Source organism: Pararge aegeria, chromosome 5 (genome assembly GCF_905163445.1).
Source record: "Pararge aegeria chromosome 5, ilParAegt1.1, whole genome shotgun sequence".
NCBI classification, from domain to species: Eukaryota; Metazoa; Arthropoda; class Insecta; order Lepidoptera; family Nymphalidae; genus Pararge; species Pararge aegeria.
This window is the reverse complement of record NC_053184.1, coordinates 18,161,359-18,176,471: the sequence shown is the minus strand read 5'-3', so window position 1 is coordinate 18,176,471 and position 15,113 is coordinate 18,161,359. Positions and strand designations below refer to the sequence as shown.

Below are 15,113 nucleotides of genomic sequence, written 5' to 3'. Positions count from 1 at the left end.
CGATTCAAAGGTGAAATATCATCCAAAATTCCTGCCCTTGTCTTTAAGAACGGTCATCCTGACAGCATTTATGGTACGCTCTTTAATATTATAGAAAATGAATTTAACAAAATATTCAATTTCAAACATATAGATTTCAATAAAAAAATAAAGTTTAGCGATTGGGCAACTATTGGCATATACAAAAGTAGAGATAATTTGTATGAGCTCTATGGTGAAAAACAATATAACCATACTCCAGCTTTCCTACAACACGTAAAAATGTACTCTAAAACGTTTAAGAACGTTTGCTTTCATGCTAAGTCGCTATACTTTAAGGATCAAATCATAAAATCGGATAACAAAGTACAAACAACCTGGAAAATTGTTAATAATGAAACTGGGAAAGCTAAATCTCGCAACGTAAACTTTGAATTAATTATTAATGATAATAAAGTTACCGCTGACAGTGAGGTTGCAAGTACCTTTGAAAACTTTTTTCAGAGTGTTCCTATTTTGTTGACTGATTCACTTAATTCTTCACCTACTGCAGCTCAGAGTTTATTGAGGAACAACGTTAATGAGTGCAACGTTTTATTTAATTTTAAACATATATCTGCATATGATATAATAAAGAATTTTAAGTTGTTGAAACAGAAAAAAACCGGTGATTTATGGGGTATGTCTGTAATGGTAATATCTAACATTATAGACGTTATTGCCCCTTACTTAGCCATACTTTTTAATGAATGTGTTGATAGAGGTACTTTTCCAAATTTAATGAAACATAGTAAACTTATACCTCTATTTAAATCTGGCAATAAAAACGACATTAACAATTACAGACCCATTTCAATCTTACCAGCTCTTAGTAAGGTCTTTGAAAAAATTATATTAAATCAACTTTTGAATCACTTCAATGTAAATAACTTACTACATCCGGAGCAGTACGGTTTTACTAAAGGTCGTAGCACCACGGATGCAGGCGCTAAACTTTTAAAACATGTGTACGATGCCTGGGAACGTTCGCAGAATGCCATTGGTGTTTTTTGTGATCTATCCAAAGCATTCGATTGTGTCGATCATAAAACCTTGCTTCTTAAACTAGCCCATTATGGTATCAAAAACGTTGCACTAAATTTGGTTGCCTCTTATCTCAGTGACAGAACCCAAAGGGTTTGCATAAAAGACATTAAGTCGCAGGGGTCGGCTACGTCAATGGGTGTCCCACAGGGTTCAATCTTGGGTCCCTTTCTATTTTTGGTGTATATAAATGATCTACCACACCATGTCAGTGAAACCTGTGACATTGTACTGTTTGCTGATACATCTCTAATTTTTAAAACTGATAGAGGTAGAGACAACTCTGACGATGTAAGCCGTGCTATGTCGCATGTGTCGCACTGGTTTACTGTCAATAATTTACTTTTAAATGCAAAAAAAACTAAGTGTGTGGAATTTATTTTACCAAATGTAAAGAAAGTTAATAAAAATATAATAATAAATGGAGAATCACTAAAAATGGAAGATTCCACAGTTTTTCTGGGCATGACCTTGGATTGTAAGCTTCAGTGGGGTACCCATATAGATACACTAGCAGGTAAACTAAGCTCGGCTGCCTACGCCGTCAGGAAAATTAGACAGATTACTGACGTAGAAACAGCAAGACTTGTTTACTTCGCGTACTTTCATAGTGTGATGTCTTACGGGATCTTATTATGGGGCAAAGCTGCTGATATTGAAACTATATTCATATTTCAGAAAAGAGCTGTACGGTCAATATATAAACTTAAATCACGTGAATCCCTCCGTGAAAAATTTAAAGAAATTGGTATACTTACGGTAGCCTCACAATACATTTATAACAATATAGTATTTGTAAGACAACATATTAGTCTTTATAAACAAAAAGTGGATATAAACAGTCGACTTACAAGAAATGGTCATAAATTAGTGACATCTGCATATCGTCTGCGAAAGGTGCAGAAGTCATTTGTGGGATTGAGTATACGCTTTTATAATATGATTCCTAAGGTAATTTTGGACCTACCAATCCATAAGTTTAAAGAATGTGTTAAAACACATTTATTACAGCGAGGTTATTATACAATTGATGAGTTTCTTAATGACAAGGTTGCTTGGAAGCATCCGGCTCCGCTTTCATCTCTCACAAGATAGAAAAATGAATGTTAAAATATAAAATGTAAATTTTTGATGTTGGAAAAGAGCAACTGCTGAGTTTCTTGCCGGCTTCTTCTCGGTAGAATCTGCCTTCCGAACCGGTGGTAGAGTCACTACACACGGACAGACTTGACGTTTCAAAAGTGCTTGTATTAGGCCTACTTGAAATAAATGAATTTTGAATTTTTGAATTTTGAATTTTGAATAGTAATTACAGGTAATATCGCCCAAACAGTGGCGTGCATAGAGGGTATGCACAGGGTATGCAGATGATATAAAATGAAGAAAATCTCCAGTACGAGTTATAAATACTTAAGGGTATGCTTTTTATAACTCTTGCAACACCTATCCTTAAGTTTTTCATAACTCGTACTGGAAATTTTCTTCATTTTATATCATCTGCATACCCTGTGTATACCCTCTATGCACGCCACTGCGCCCAAACGAAGTTGAGGACTGCAGCTAATATAACATAAACGCTCGCAGTGTTTATTTGCCATTGAAGATAACAATTATCCAGGACGATTTCATAAACTATTTGCGTTAACATTGTTTGTACGAGCAGATAACAGATTTTCCTGAGTACTACATAAAACACTTTTCCATAGCCGCAATAAAACGATATCCCCGCGTGACTACAACAAAGCAATAAACGGATCTAAGAAAATAAAATTTGCATAAGAAAAGGATGGGACGCGCTTGTGTGATAAAAATGCTGACCCTCTCCATTGAATCTCTCAAAACCTTGAATCTTACAAAAGATGCGCGTATTGTATGGTTTAAGGCATTTAGAATATTAAGCGTTAGCTGTGCTTGCGATTTCGTACGCTCAAATCTTACTACGTAGGTACTATTATAAATGCGAAAGTTTAGACGGAAGTTTATCAGGAAGAAAAGTGGCACTATTGAAATAATAAATAAATAAATATACTACGACAATACACGCATCGCCATCTAGCCCCAAAGTAAGCGTACCTTGTGTTATGAGTACTAAGATAGCTGTTGAATATATTTATGAATATAATACACATAAATACTTATAATACACAGATAAATACCCAGACATTGAAAAACAATCATGTTCATCACACAAACATTTTCCAGTTGTTGGAATCGAACCCACGGCCTGGGACTAAGAAAGTATACGCTGCCTACTGCGCCAGTCTATTTGATAAAAAAATGTAATTAGCTATCGAGGCTAGTTAAAATTTTAAATCAAGACATTGCAGTGCTTTTTACTCGGTGTGTGTTATATTGTCTGTCAAGTGTAGGTGTGAAGACATTCCTGGCGTAGCGGTGAGCGCTAAGGTTCTAAGTTGGATGTCCTAGGTTCGATGTTCAGCACTTCAAAGTTCTGATGGGAGGCTTAAGCCGTGGTTAGTTACCACCCTACAGACAGAGACGTGCCGCTAAGCGATTTAGCGTTCCGGTACGATGTCGCGCAAAAACCGATTAGGGGATGGGTATAATATCTGCCATACTACTTTGCCGTCTGCATCATCACTTTCCAACCGGAGAGATTGCATTCAAGGGTTAACTTGTAGTGGAATAAAACAATGAAGAAGAAGAATAAGAAAAAGTCTTTATTGCACATACAATTAGAAAGCCAGGTGAACAAAAAAACAAAAACAATACTATACATATGCACAAAGGCGGCCTTATCGCTTGAAGCGATCTTCTCCAGATAACCTTTGGTTGAAGAAACATATTACAGAAAACGGGATAGTGCAATACCCCAATTGTACCCAAATTGAAGATTAGCTGCCCCGCACTTTCGTTTTATAAGAATTGACTTTTCGGATTTCAATACAACGTGTAACCGAATAACGAAATACTGTTGAAGAGTGCATAAGTATATTTCATAAGGAATCACATTTTTCCATACAAAATAACTCAAAACATTCCAAAGGTTTACTTATATAGACCCTATTGAAGATAAATGACCGGCATGCGCATAAAGCTACGCGACGCGTATTAAAGTACGACGAAAGTGACCTATCAAAGTGACAGTAGTTACTTGATTTTAATTTTGCCTGTGATGTGAGTGTGGTATATGATTTCTTTCAGTGAAAACAATAGCTTTGGTTCACTTAAAAACTGTTAGCGTTTCGGTTCCACAGATAAGTCACAGAGACAGTGAATAATGTAGGTATCTCTAAAGCCTGTGTACTTATATTTCGTTTTCATTTAAACGTTAAAAACCGTGTCATCTTGACCATCATACAAGTAACATTCTTGTCTAGCTCTTGAAGAAATCCACCTCCTATAATAGTTTCAGAGGTATCATGTCAGTCAAATCGTGAACTTTGCATGAAGATGAACCGTCGCCGAACTGACTACCTAAACAAGCTTTGCTTAGAACAACTACATGTTATTAGACGATTTATTCCGTTTCTCTACCCCATCTGTATCTCTTCACGTTACATAATTCATATTAACCGAGTGTTCACTGACTTACGAGTCTAGGGGAAAAAGCTTTTACCCTACGCACGCTTAATATTCCGGCCAAGCTGTCTCTCGTGTTCTAAAGTTATCTAATTTTGACTAAACTTAACGCGGAATTTGTATCTGACTACATTATGTCATATCTTTATACGGGGCTACTTTTTGAACCTTCGCAATTATTTCAGCGATGGTTTCTGTGTAATTTATTTAAATTTAAACCATGTTTCATTTTCAAGTTTTTTATGTCATTCTCACGCACACTTACGGCCGATCGGCGCAGTGGGCAGCGACCCGGCTTTCTGAGTCCAAAGCTGAGTTTGATTCCCCCAACTGGAAAATGATTGTGTGATTAACATAAATGTCTTTCAGTGTCTGGGTGCTTATGTACATTATTCAAAAAAATATTGATCAGTCATACTAGTACCCATAACACAAGCTACGCTTACTTTGGTGCAAGATGGTGATGTGTGTAATGTCGTAGTATACGTAAAGCCAAATCTTTGTACCCTTTTTTACAAAAATTGCGCGGATGGAGGAGTATGAAATTTCCCACACTTACGAGTATATAGGAGAGGTAGTGTAGAATACAATTACAAATATTTATTACTATGCGTAGTTAAAAAAAATTGTATAAATGCTAAATGTATTAATTATGCATAATTAAAAAAAACAATAAAATAATCATTTCTCACGTATTTGACGCAATATACACGTATATATACTTTTTTTTTAATATTTTTTAGTTTTTTTTTTTTTAGATTATAATAAACTCTAGTTATATTTTATTTATTATTTTGACGGCCGAGTGGCGAAGTGGGCAGCGACCCTGCGTTCTGAATTCAAGGCCGTGGGTTCGATTCCCACAGCTGGAAAATGTTTGTGTGATGAACATGAATGTTCTTCAGTGTCTTGGTGTTTATATGTATTTTATAAGTATTTACGTATATTATTCATAAAAATATTCATCAGTCATCTTAGTACTCATAACAAAAGCTACGCTTACTTTGGGGCTAGATGGCGATGTGTGTATTGTCATAGCATATTTATTTATTTATAAGGTAGGACGAGATACTGGTCTCTAACTCCCATTTTTCCAGGTACAAAAATTGAGCTTGTATGCAATGTGCCAGATCACCCGAGTCAATGCCTTCATTGTTTAGTGAAATGATCCATTTACTTACATTTTTTAACGAATCGTCTACAATTAATTTGTCTTATTTTAGTCCAACCATAATGAAAATATGGGGCCCATTTTATTTTGTATGTTAAGGTAACTAGGGCGAGTGTTTTAATTCACTTGCGGCAATATCAACTCATGTTTTATTGGAATATTTTAACACTATCTAAATTCAAAACTTAAACAATAACTAACTGGTCCGATTTTGATGAAATTTGTTTGAGTAGGTCATTGGGTTTCTTCTTTATAATTTTTTTATGACGAAGCGACGTGGAGACTGTCTTAGTCACTTAGGGCGTAGATGTGGAAACATAGCTTATTATTAGCCATTAGCTGTTTTTATGAGAATGTAAGTGAGACGACGGTGGAGGTGTGGTGAAGACGGACATTGTACCCGAATGTCGATAGCGGTGGATAAACGTTGTCTTGTGTCTTGTGACAACGTCTATCGGGTAATCTAGACACTAGTAGGTACCTTGCTCAGGAATTGCTTCAACTTTGTTATTATTTGTATATACAGGTAAATACGAAAGTGAGTTTGTTATTTTCTTTCACGCAGCTACTTTCACACACAACATTAGTAGGGGATACTGTACACGTGGTAGACTGGCAGTTCTAGATATAAAATAAAATTTATGAAAGTGTGTACGAGGTAGTACTGTGCAGAAACGAGGATTTAAAAAATATCTAGGCCAGCAGTTCCATAAATTCAGTCAGTCAGTACAGTTGCGCAATCGATACTGTGGTTTCATATTACGCCAAGAAACAAAATGCTTCAATAAAATGCTTATTAACTGTGAAAGTTTCGCTTAAATTGGTTGGTTTAATTAGCAAATTTTTGAAACTTTGTTGGTATTAATAAGATCTGATAATATTTTTATACTTTAATTTTATCGTCTACGAGCCGTGCCCACGCACACGCATTTACTCTCGTGTAATAATTTTTATTAAAATGTTTTTCGTTCTCTGTTATAATATTGCCTTAGCCAAATTAGAATAGACGGGTATGAACACACTTATTTGTTTCTTCGTTTTAATAATTTTTTTTGAAAAAAACGTGTATTACATGTAACTTTTACAGAATTGCAGGAATTTTCTACCTGACTTTTTACAAACATTTAGCTGCGTTCGTATACCAATCGAAGTCCATGATGTCAACAATTACGTTTTGTCTTAATTTGATTTTAATATTATACATAAATAACATAATAATACATTGTTATCAATGCATATGCATTGATAACAATGTATTATAACATAACTTTGGATAAAAGCAATCGTAGGTTGCCTGGTCGCCTATTGTACCTTTTCTCCTTTTCTTTTTTCTAATGCTTGTTTTTTTTTTTTAATTTTATTTGGTGTACAATAAAGTGTATTTCATTCATATTGATGGTTTAAATGTAATAAAAAGTACATGAGCTTTAAAAAATTCGACGTCGAATCTATGTATCTATTGCTAGGCCGTTAAGACAATGCTTTCTTCAAAGACCTGCCAATCTATTTAGCGTTCCGATACGATGCTGCGTAGAATCTGACTGGGTTTAATATAACTGCGATACCCCTGACAAATTAGCCATCTTAAACTGCAGTGAGATTGCAGCCATAGGCTTTGTTGTAATGGAAAAAAAGTTCTTGATAAAGTTGTTATGTAAATTAGAAGCGCGGTATCTAAGCAGCATATCCAGTGCTGCTTAACAGTGGAACTATATATCTGCCATACCCCTAAAAGGTGAGCCAGCTACCAACGTAGACTGCGTCATTACCAGGTGAGATTGAAATCAAGGGCTAACTTGTATTGGAGTAAAAAAAAAGTTGTTAATGTGATTTAGACGGCCGATTAGCGCAGTGGGCAGCGACCCTGCTTTATGAGTCCAAGGCAGTCGGTTAGATTTTCACAAGTGGACAATGTTTGTTTTATTAACATTAATGTTTTTCAGTGTCCCAGCAACATTTTACTCTTTTATCAATAAATAATAATAAAAGTTTTACTTCAATTTAATATAACTATAATTAATATTATATTTATATTTTTATAGATATATGTATTTTATTTATATATTTGTATAATTTTAAATCTTATTTATTGCACCACCTACCTCTTTTCTATGTTTTTTTCCTTTTACGCCATTGGTTGCCTGGAAGAAATCGCTATGTAGCGATAAGGCCGCCAAATTGTACTCTCTTGATATGTATTTATATCACTGTAACTACTTTTTTTCTTTGGTGTACAATAAAAGTGTATTAATTCATTCATTCAATCGCTTAAAGGTTACACGCACACCAACTTTTATTCCGTAGCCCGATATCCCGGTAGCTTAGCAGGTGCTGTTTAAACAGTGGAATAGTGTTGTAGGTGCTGCTTCCCCCAGCAGGCGGATGGAGCCAAGCAGGCGACTCCACCGCCATCCAGTCAAGAGGTTACGGCGGCGTGCGTGATCAGGGGCAGCCACGCTGGACGCACAGGTAATAATAATGAAATAAAAACTGAACCTGGCTTTATTTTTACACTTCGCAAGATATGCCAGGAGCAACGTGCCGCCTTTGTCTATCGACCTGTGGCGTCGTTGTTTACTTATGTGCCTGTAATTACACCGGCACTCACGCCCTTCAGACCGGAACACAGCATTGCAACAACGGAGCTTAGCAGCAGCAATAAGCACGCTGGTAGTATTGTAGTACTTGCTCGGACAAGCTCTGTCACAAAAAGCTCTTCGACTTACTCGACTTCATTGTAAGTAGATAAAGATACAGATAATCCTTACTAATATTATACGAAGTGTTTTATTTCATGTTTTTTTTCATTTCACAAACATTTTCTAGTTCTGGGAATCGAACCGTTCTACCGTCGCACTGCAAGGCACCTTGCATCTACTTTTCTTATACGCATGGCTGGCGTTTGGAACACCCATCCGAGTCCTGTGTTTCCTAATTCTTACAACCTGAGTATCTTTAAAACAAGAGTGAATAGGCATCTTCTAGGCAAGCGCGTCCCATCTTAGACCACATTTACACTTTCCATCAGGTGAGAAGGAAAAAAAAAAGAACCCACAGCCTTGGACTCGGAAAGCAGGGTCGCTGCCCACACTGCCAGTTGGCCTTGTTCGTGTGATGAACATGAATGTTTTTCAGTGTCTGGTTGTTTATCTGTATATTATAAGTATTTATGTATAGTAATAAAAATATTTAACAGTCATTTTAGTACCCATTACACAAGCGATTACTTTTTTTATTTATTTATTGACGGCCGATTGGCGCAGATTGCAGCGACCCTGCTTTCTGAGTCCAAGGCCGTGGGTTTGATTCCCACTACTGGAAAATGTTTGTGTGATGAGCATGAATGTTTTTCGGTGTCTGGGTGTTTATATTTATATTCTAAGTATTTATGTATAATGTTCATAATAATATTCATCAGTCATCGTAGTACCCATAACACCAGCTACGCTAACTTTGGGGCTAGATGGCGATGTGTGTTTGTCGTAGTATATTTATTATTATTATTTTAATGTTGTAAAAAAGCATTGGCAAAAAAAAAGAATTATTTTTTATTTTATGAGTAAAAAGTTTAATATATTAATAAGTAATTCAACGTAGTCATTTATATTATGACACAACTTAAATAAGTACGAAAATCGTTTTTATAGCATATTTTTCTCCAGTTATTTTGATTTAATTAAGGGAGCAAGTAGCAGGGAGTAGTAGTCAGATAAACACAATTGTGGGTCCTCATGCCCGTTTTCACTAACGAAGGACATGGGACTGCCTAAATAAGTAACGCCTAATCTAAGGAGATTCCTAGGCATACATCATATTATACGTTTCACCAATAGTTTTTACCTAAGAGTTGGTGAAACGTTTTGGTCTATAGACATCGAATCATTAGGCATTCGATTGAGGCGATACCTAGGTAGTGAAAATGGGTATTGATCTAGTTATTTGTCTGCAGAGCTGGATGGACTAGAAGGGGAGGATTGTGTTTAGCAGCGGCTCGCAAAGCACTGCTTTGGGAAGCAGCGCGCACCCCGCCCTGCCCGCGCCCGCCGTCGCAAGGCCAGTCACTCAAGTAAGTGGAACTCTCTCTAACAAATAAGCGAAATTACTGCTACGTTACCATTGAAAGCTTTCAGATCACGAGTGTGAGAATACGCCAGTAGCATTGCAAGATACCTGCTTGGACAACAGGATAGGATCCATGCTGTTCACAACAGGGGCACGCGTTTCTTACAGTTGGTCTAATTTAGGAGTCGCTCAGCGTGCTATGGAACGGGCTCTATTAAATGTGAGAGACATTTAATACAGCCTAACGGGCTAAAATTCGTAAGGATGAAATCCGTAGAAGAACTAAAGTCACATATCCCAATAGATCAGATTGCAGAATTGGCAGTGGGAAGGCCATTTCTGTCGCAGAACCGATGACCGCTAGAGCAGATGTGTACTGGAATAGACAACACGTATCGCGACGCGCAATGGAAGACTGGCGCAATGTAAGGTTGGATGTCAGCGCGATGGACCGACAGTCTTAAAAAAGTTACAGGAATTTGATGGATAAGGAAGGCAGAGGATTGCTATCGGAAAGGTCATTGTTAAGTAATGGATGTAGACAACTACCAATTGATCCATTAACCAGCTTGGCGCTTTTGATGCAATGGATTATCGTACTTTTATGAAACTCATCGGTGACGACGGCAGTAAATTCTTCTTTTTAGCATGCCACCTGTTATGTCCTTACGAAGGTTGTCATTGGTTACGGTTCAAATTTGGAACCGATGCTTCTAATAATGATTTGGTGCTATTTTCAAATGGTAGTAGTTTGCATAGTAAGTGATAGCCCAGTGGTTAGAACTTTGCTTCATCTAGGGTTGAGATCGAATCCCAGCACCTCTAACTTTTCTAAGATATGTGCGTTTTAAGCAATTAAAGTATCAGTCAATTAAACGATGAAGGAAAACATCGTGAGGAAACCTGCATGCCTGAGAGTTCTTCATAATTATCTCACAGGCGTTTGTAGTCCACCAATGTACACTGGGCCAGCGTGGTGGACTACGGCCTAAATCCTTCTTGTTGTTGGAGGAGACCCAATCCCTGTAGTAGGCCGTTAATAGGCTGGTACTATGATTCTTTTGCGACAAGGTTTTTTACTAGGTTTATTTGTACGTGAAGTTATAGGAGTTCATACTTTTTATTTAGTGTAAAAAAAAATTTACTTATTTTATTATTCTAGTTTTCGCCTTTATTTTTATTTTAATTATATGCGCATTTTTGTAGCTTCTTTCAGATCCGTGCCGTTCTTGCTATTTCGAAGACGTTCTTAGTAAATGTAGATCTGATCACTCAAACGAGGTGTTTGAAATCTGGCTAAGTCTCGTATGTTACCTTACAAAATCGAGACAAATCTTTTGTTCTCGCGAAAAATAAAATTATTGAGTATAAAATTTTGAAATTTAAATATTATTAAGATTTTCCGCCAATATTTTATATATTTCTAATTACATTATCGAAATTTTGTGGTAGCTAAGACAAACAGGACTTGCTTCGATCTTGCACCGACGGCAAACTCCAGGTTCCATTCAGTCGCACGAAATACTATAGTAACTCTTTTACGGTTAATTGTGTCAGACTCTGGAATTCCCTCCCTGCTGACATACGTAAGGCTCAATCCCTAAATGTTTTCAAGAAGCGTTTGGAAAACCATTTTTTATCTAGTATGTAGTATATTGCTTAAATATGTATATACTTATATATATTATGTATAATATGTATGTAGTATTAGAATTTATGAGTAAGTAGTTTATTAAAATTATTTTATATATATATAAATATATATATATATATATTTTTTTTTATACTTAAATTGCTGCACCAACCCGTTCCTTCGTTTTTTTTTTCCTAACGTCAAAGGTTGTCTGGAAGAGATCGCTTTAGTGATAAGACCGCCTTTGCACGCTCTATTTTATTTTTATTATTTTAAGTTTCTTCTATTTGTGTTTAATTTATATAAAATGTGTGTGTGCAATAAAGACTTAAAACAAACAAACAAACCAACTAATCGCATTGCCGCTGGAAAAATACTAAAAAATTGCGTTTTTCTTCGGCTTGTCAGTGTTACTAGCTTTTGTGAACAAATCGTTAACTCATCAGTTACCGATACAATTTCTTTTCTTAGTCGTGCACTCTTGAGAGAGTGATCATGGCTGCTGAGATGAATTGCATGGCGTTAGGCATCATTGGATTGCACGGCTTCCCGCGCGAGTCTTCACAACAATTTCTACAAACGTGCTTTCCCATGATAGTGTGATATATTGTATTATTCTCAGTCTATTAATATCCTACTCCTGGACTAGCAGGCCTATTTTCTCAAAGAAGAGATTTAGAGCACAAATCCACCACGCAGCTCTATTGCGTGTTTGCGGACTTCGAGGATCATTCAGGAATGACAATAACCAAGATAGCTTAACACGCTCTTTACGGCAAGATAGTAAGTAGAAATCGCCAATTTCCTAAGGCCATGCATTTACTGACATTTTCTTAACACAAAAATCAAAAGCGTAACAATTTTTGAACCGAACCAGAACCTCGTGAATTTTAGTCGAGATTTTTCGACCTCGTCAGCAAACGGTAGTTTATTTTTCCTTCAATTCCTCTTTTGGTTACAAAATCTATCTAGTTTGCTTTAATCAAGGCACCGGGGCGTTTCGAATTAAAAATTCATATTTTGCAACGTGTTTTCACCCTCAGTACGCAAAATAATTTCATCCGGCAGTAGGAACCGCTCAGCGCAAGTCCGTGTACCTAAATAATATTTCCGGGATTGTACACATAAATTTACTGCGAATTTTGCTATTAAAATTCAGCTATTAACTCAGGAATTTAATTCCTTTTGTTTTTCTTTCTTCTCCTTCTTAACTCAGGCATAGTTACACATTTAAAGAAAAAGTCTTCCTCATCTGTATTTTAATTTATTCTACTATATATATTAATTAGCTCTTGTCTGCTAACTCACCTGGTGGTAAGTGATGATGTAGTCTCAGAAGAGTATATATATTGCACTAGACACGGTTTCAACGCGGGATCGAACTGAAACGCTAAATCATTTCGTGGCACTTATTTCCATTAAGGTGGTAACTAGCCTCCCACCAGACCGAACCTAGGAAAATTCAAAAATATTTTCGCAGTATAGACAGGATACATTTTTGTTCCCGGTAAAAGAATAAAATGGTCTTCTCAGACTTTCACAGCTTTTTCAACCTAACGTTTCCCTTTTAAATTAATTAATTAATTAATTCGTTCAATTATTCTTTCATCATTCAGGCGTTAATTGTTGCATTCCTTTCTGGCATTCATTCATTCAGATCGAACTGTTAGCCTATGTAACCACGAGAGATGTGTTAGGTAGAGAACTAGTTACGACAGGAAAAAAATATAACAATGGGAATGCTTCATTTTCCTAGCCATGCGGAATGCAGCTCTGGTTGAATTAGGCTAAAGAATCTAAGTTGTTAAGAATTAATCCAGATTTGTTGTGCTATTACTAATGATATAAAATAATAAATATGGATATTGCGATCACTACTCCGTCTGGCCAGCGTAGTTTTATGCAAACCCTCTCCTCAGAGGCCCATCATTGGTATTTTGGTGATACTGTTAAAGTGTAATAACTGACAGAAAAATTTACAGTTCCATATGAACAAGTGTCAAATTTACAGCGTTCTACCTTTTTCCATCTGGAGAGATTTTTTGCGCTAATCTATTCACGTTAAAAATATATCATAAATAATTTTCCCTAAAACCTTAATCTTAACCTTAAGCCTTGACTTGAAGCCAAAAGGTTATATTAAATTCTGTATATTGAGTTTCCAAGTTAATCTTACATATTTTCCCTTGATTGATTAACGTGATAAGGGCCACAACCATCCCAAACCGTTCCTTCGTCATTCCTGACGTCAAAGGTTATCTGGAAGAGATCTCTTTAGCGATAAAACAGCCTTTGCACGCCCCATTTTCTTCTCTAATTTTCTTCTGCATATGTGTTCACTTTGTATGTTAATTTTCTTCTGCATATGTGTTCACTTTGTATGTAAAATGAATGTGTGCAATAAGTTTTCAAACAACGAAACCACGTTGTCACAGGTTTTAAACCTAACAGAAGTTCTTCGCCTTAGCTGCTATTGTTATATGTGAACAAATAAATTTTCATTTTTTTTTTGTGCAAACACAAATGTCAAACTCGCAACACAATATCAAAGCATCTTAGTTGTTGTTTGTCCTTGTGTCCCGTTTTTCGTTACCTGGTTATACTAAAGTCCTACCAGCTTTTTACCAACTTCACAGTTTTTACCAATTTAGAAACTACCAGTAGTCTACCTATGTCTCCATCTTGAACATATTTAAGAAAAAGGCGGTTACTAACGTCTGTCTGCGGCGTTCCGATACTTTGTAGGTCACATTGCTAGGAAATATGCCTGCAGAGAGAGATATTGACGGCCGATTGGCACAGTGGGAAGCGACCCTGCTTTCTGAGTCCAAGGCCGTAGGTTCGATTCCCACAACTAGAAAGAGTTTGTGTGATGAACATTAATGTTCTTCGGTGTCTGAGTAGTATATTTATTTATGTATTATATTTATAGCTATTTGCTTTCCAAATAAATGATAAAAAAAAGGTCTGATGATGACATCATAATTAATCGCTTAATAATTTTGACAGGTTATCGAGACAGGAGAGGAAGGGAGTCAATTCCTGTATCGCATTACGTGGCCCCGGCCAGGGCAGTCGAAGGGCACCGGACCGACACAGCCTCTCTATGAATAAAACTCACGTTGGCTTGTCGGTGTGGAACTTCTTAAGTGTAAATATTATAATGTACATAATAACCTTCCCTGAGAGACACTATAGTAAAAACTTTAATAACATTCGTTATTAGTAGTGTTATTGCTAAATCTTTGATGTGTAGTGAAGTGTTATAATTGTATTCTATTACAGACTAGCTTTTACCCCGACTTCGTATTCGTGGATTTGTTTAAGATTTCAAAACACTGGTGACGCTTGCAAAACATCACGTTCATCCGTTGTAGCAATTACATATCAATTGCTTTAACGGTGAAGGAAAACATCGTGATGAAACCTGTATGGGTGAGAGTTCTCCATAATGTTCTCAAAGGTGTGTGAAGTCCATCAATCCGCACTTGGCCAGCGTGGTGGACTACGGCCAAAACCCTACTCTTTCAGGGAGGAGATCCGTGTGCTGCTTTAATGGGTTGTTAATAATAAATCCATTGTTGAATAAAAAAGGGACTAATCAACTAATATACATGCTATAAGTGTGATAATTCAGTGGTT

At 36.4% G+C, this 15,113-nt stretch overlaps 1 protein-coding gene across 1 annotated transcript in view; it reads left to right on the top strand.

Annotated features, from left to right (window-relative positions):
• The window catches only part of LOC120623832 (cholecystokinin receptor-like), a 57,193-nt gene extending 42,280 nt beyond the window's left edge, over window positions 1-14,913 (top strand). The window contains exons 9-11 of the mRNA XM_039890096.1: window positions 8,136-8,245; window positions 9,726-9,842; window positions 14,481-14,913. Coding sequence (XP_039746030.1) covers window positions 8,136-8,245; window positions 9,726-9,760 — 145 coding nt within the window. The 3' untranslated portion in view covers window positions 9,761-9,842; window positions 14,481-14,913. The remainder of the gene's footprint in view (window positions 1-8,135; window positions 8,246-9,725; window positions 9,843-14,480) is intronic.
• Window positions 14,914-15,113: the final 200 nt, after the last annotated feature.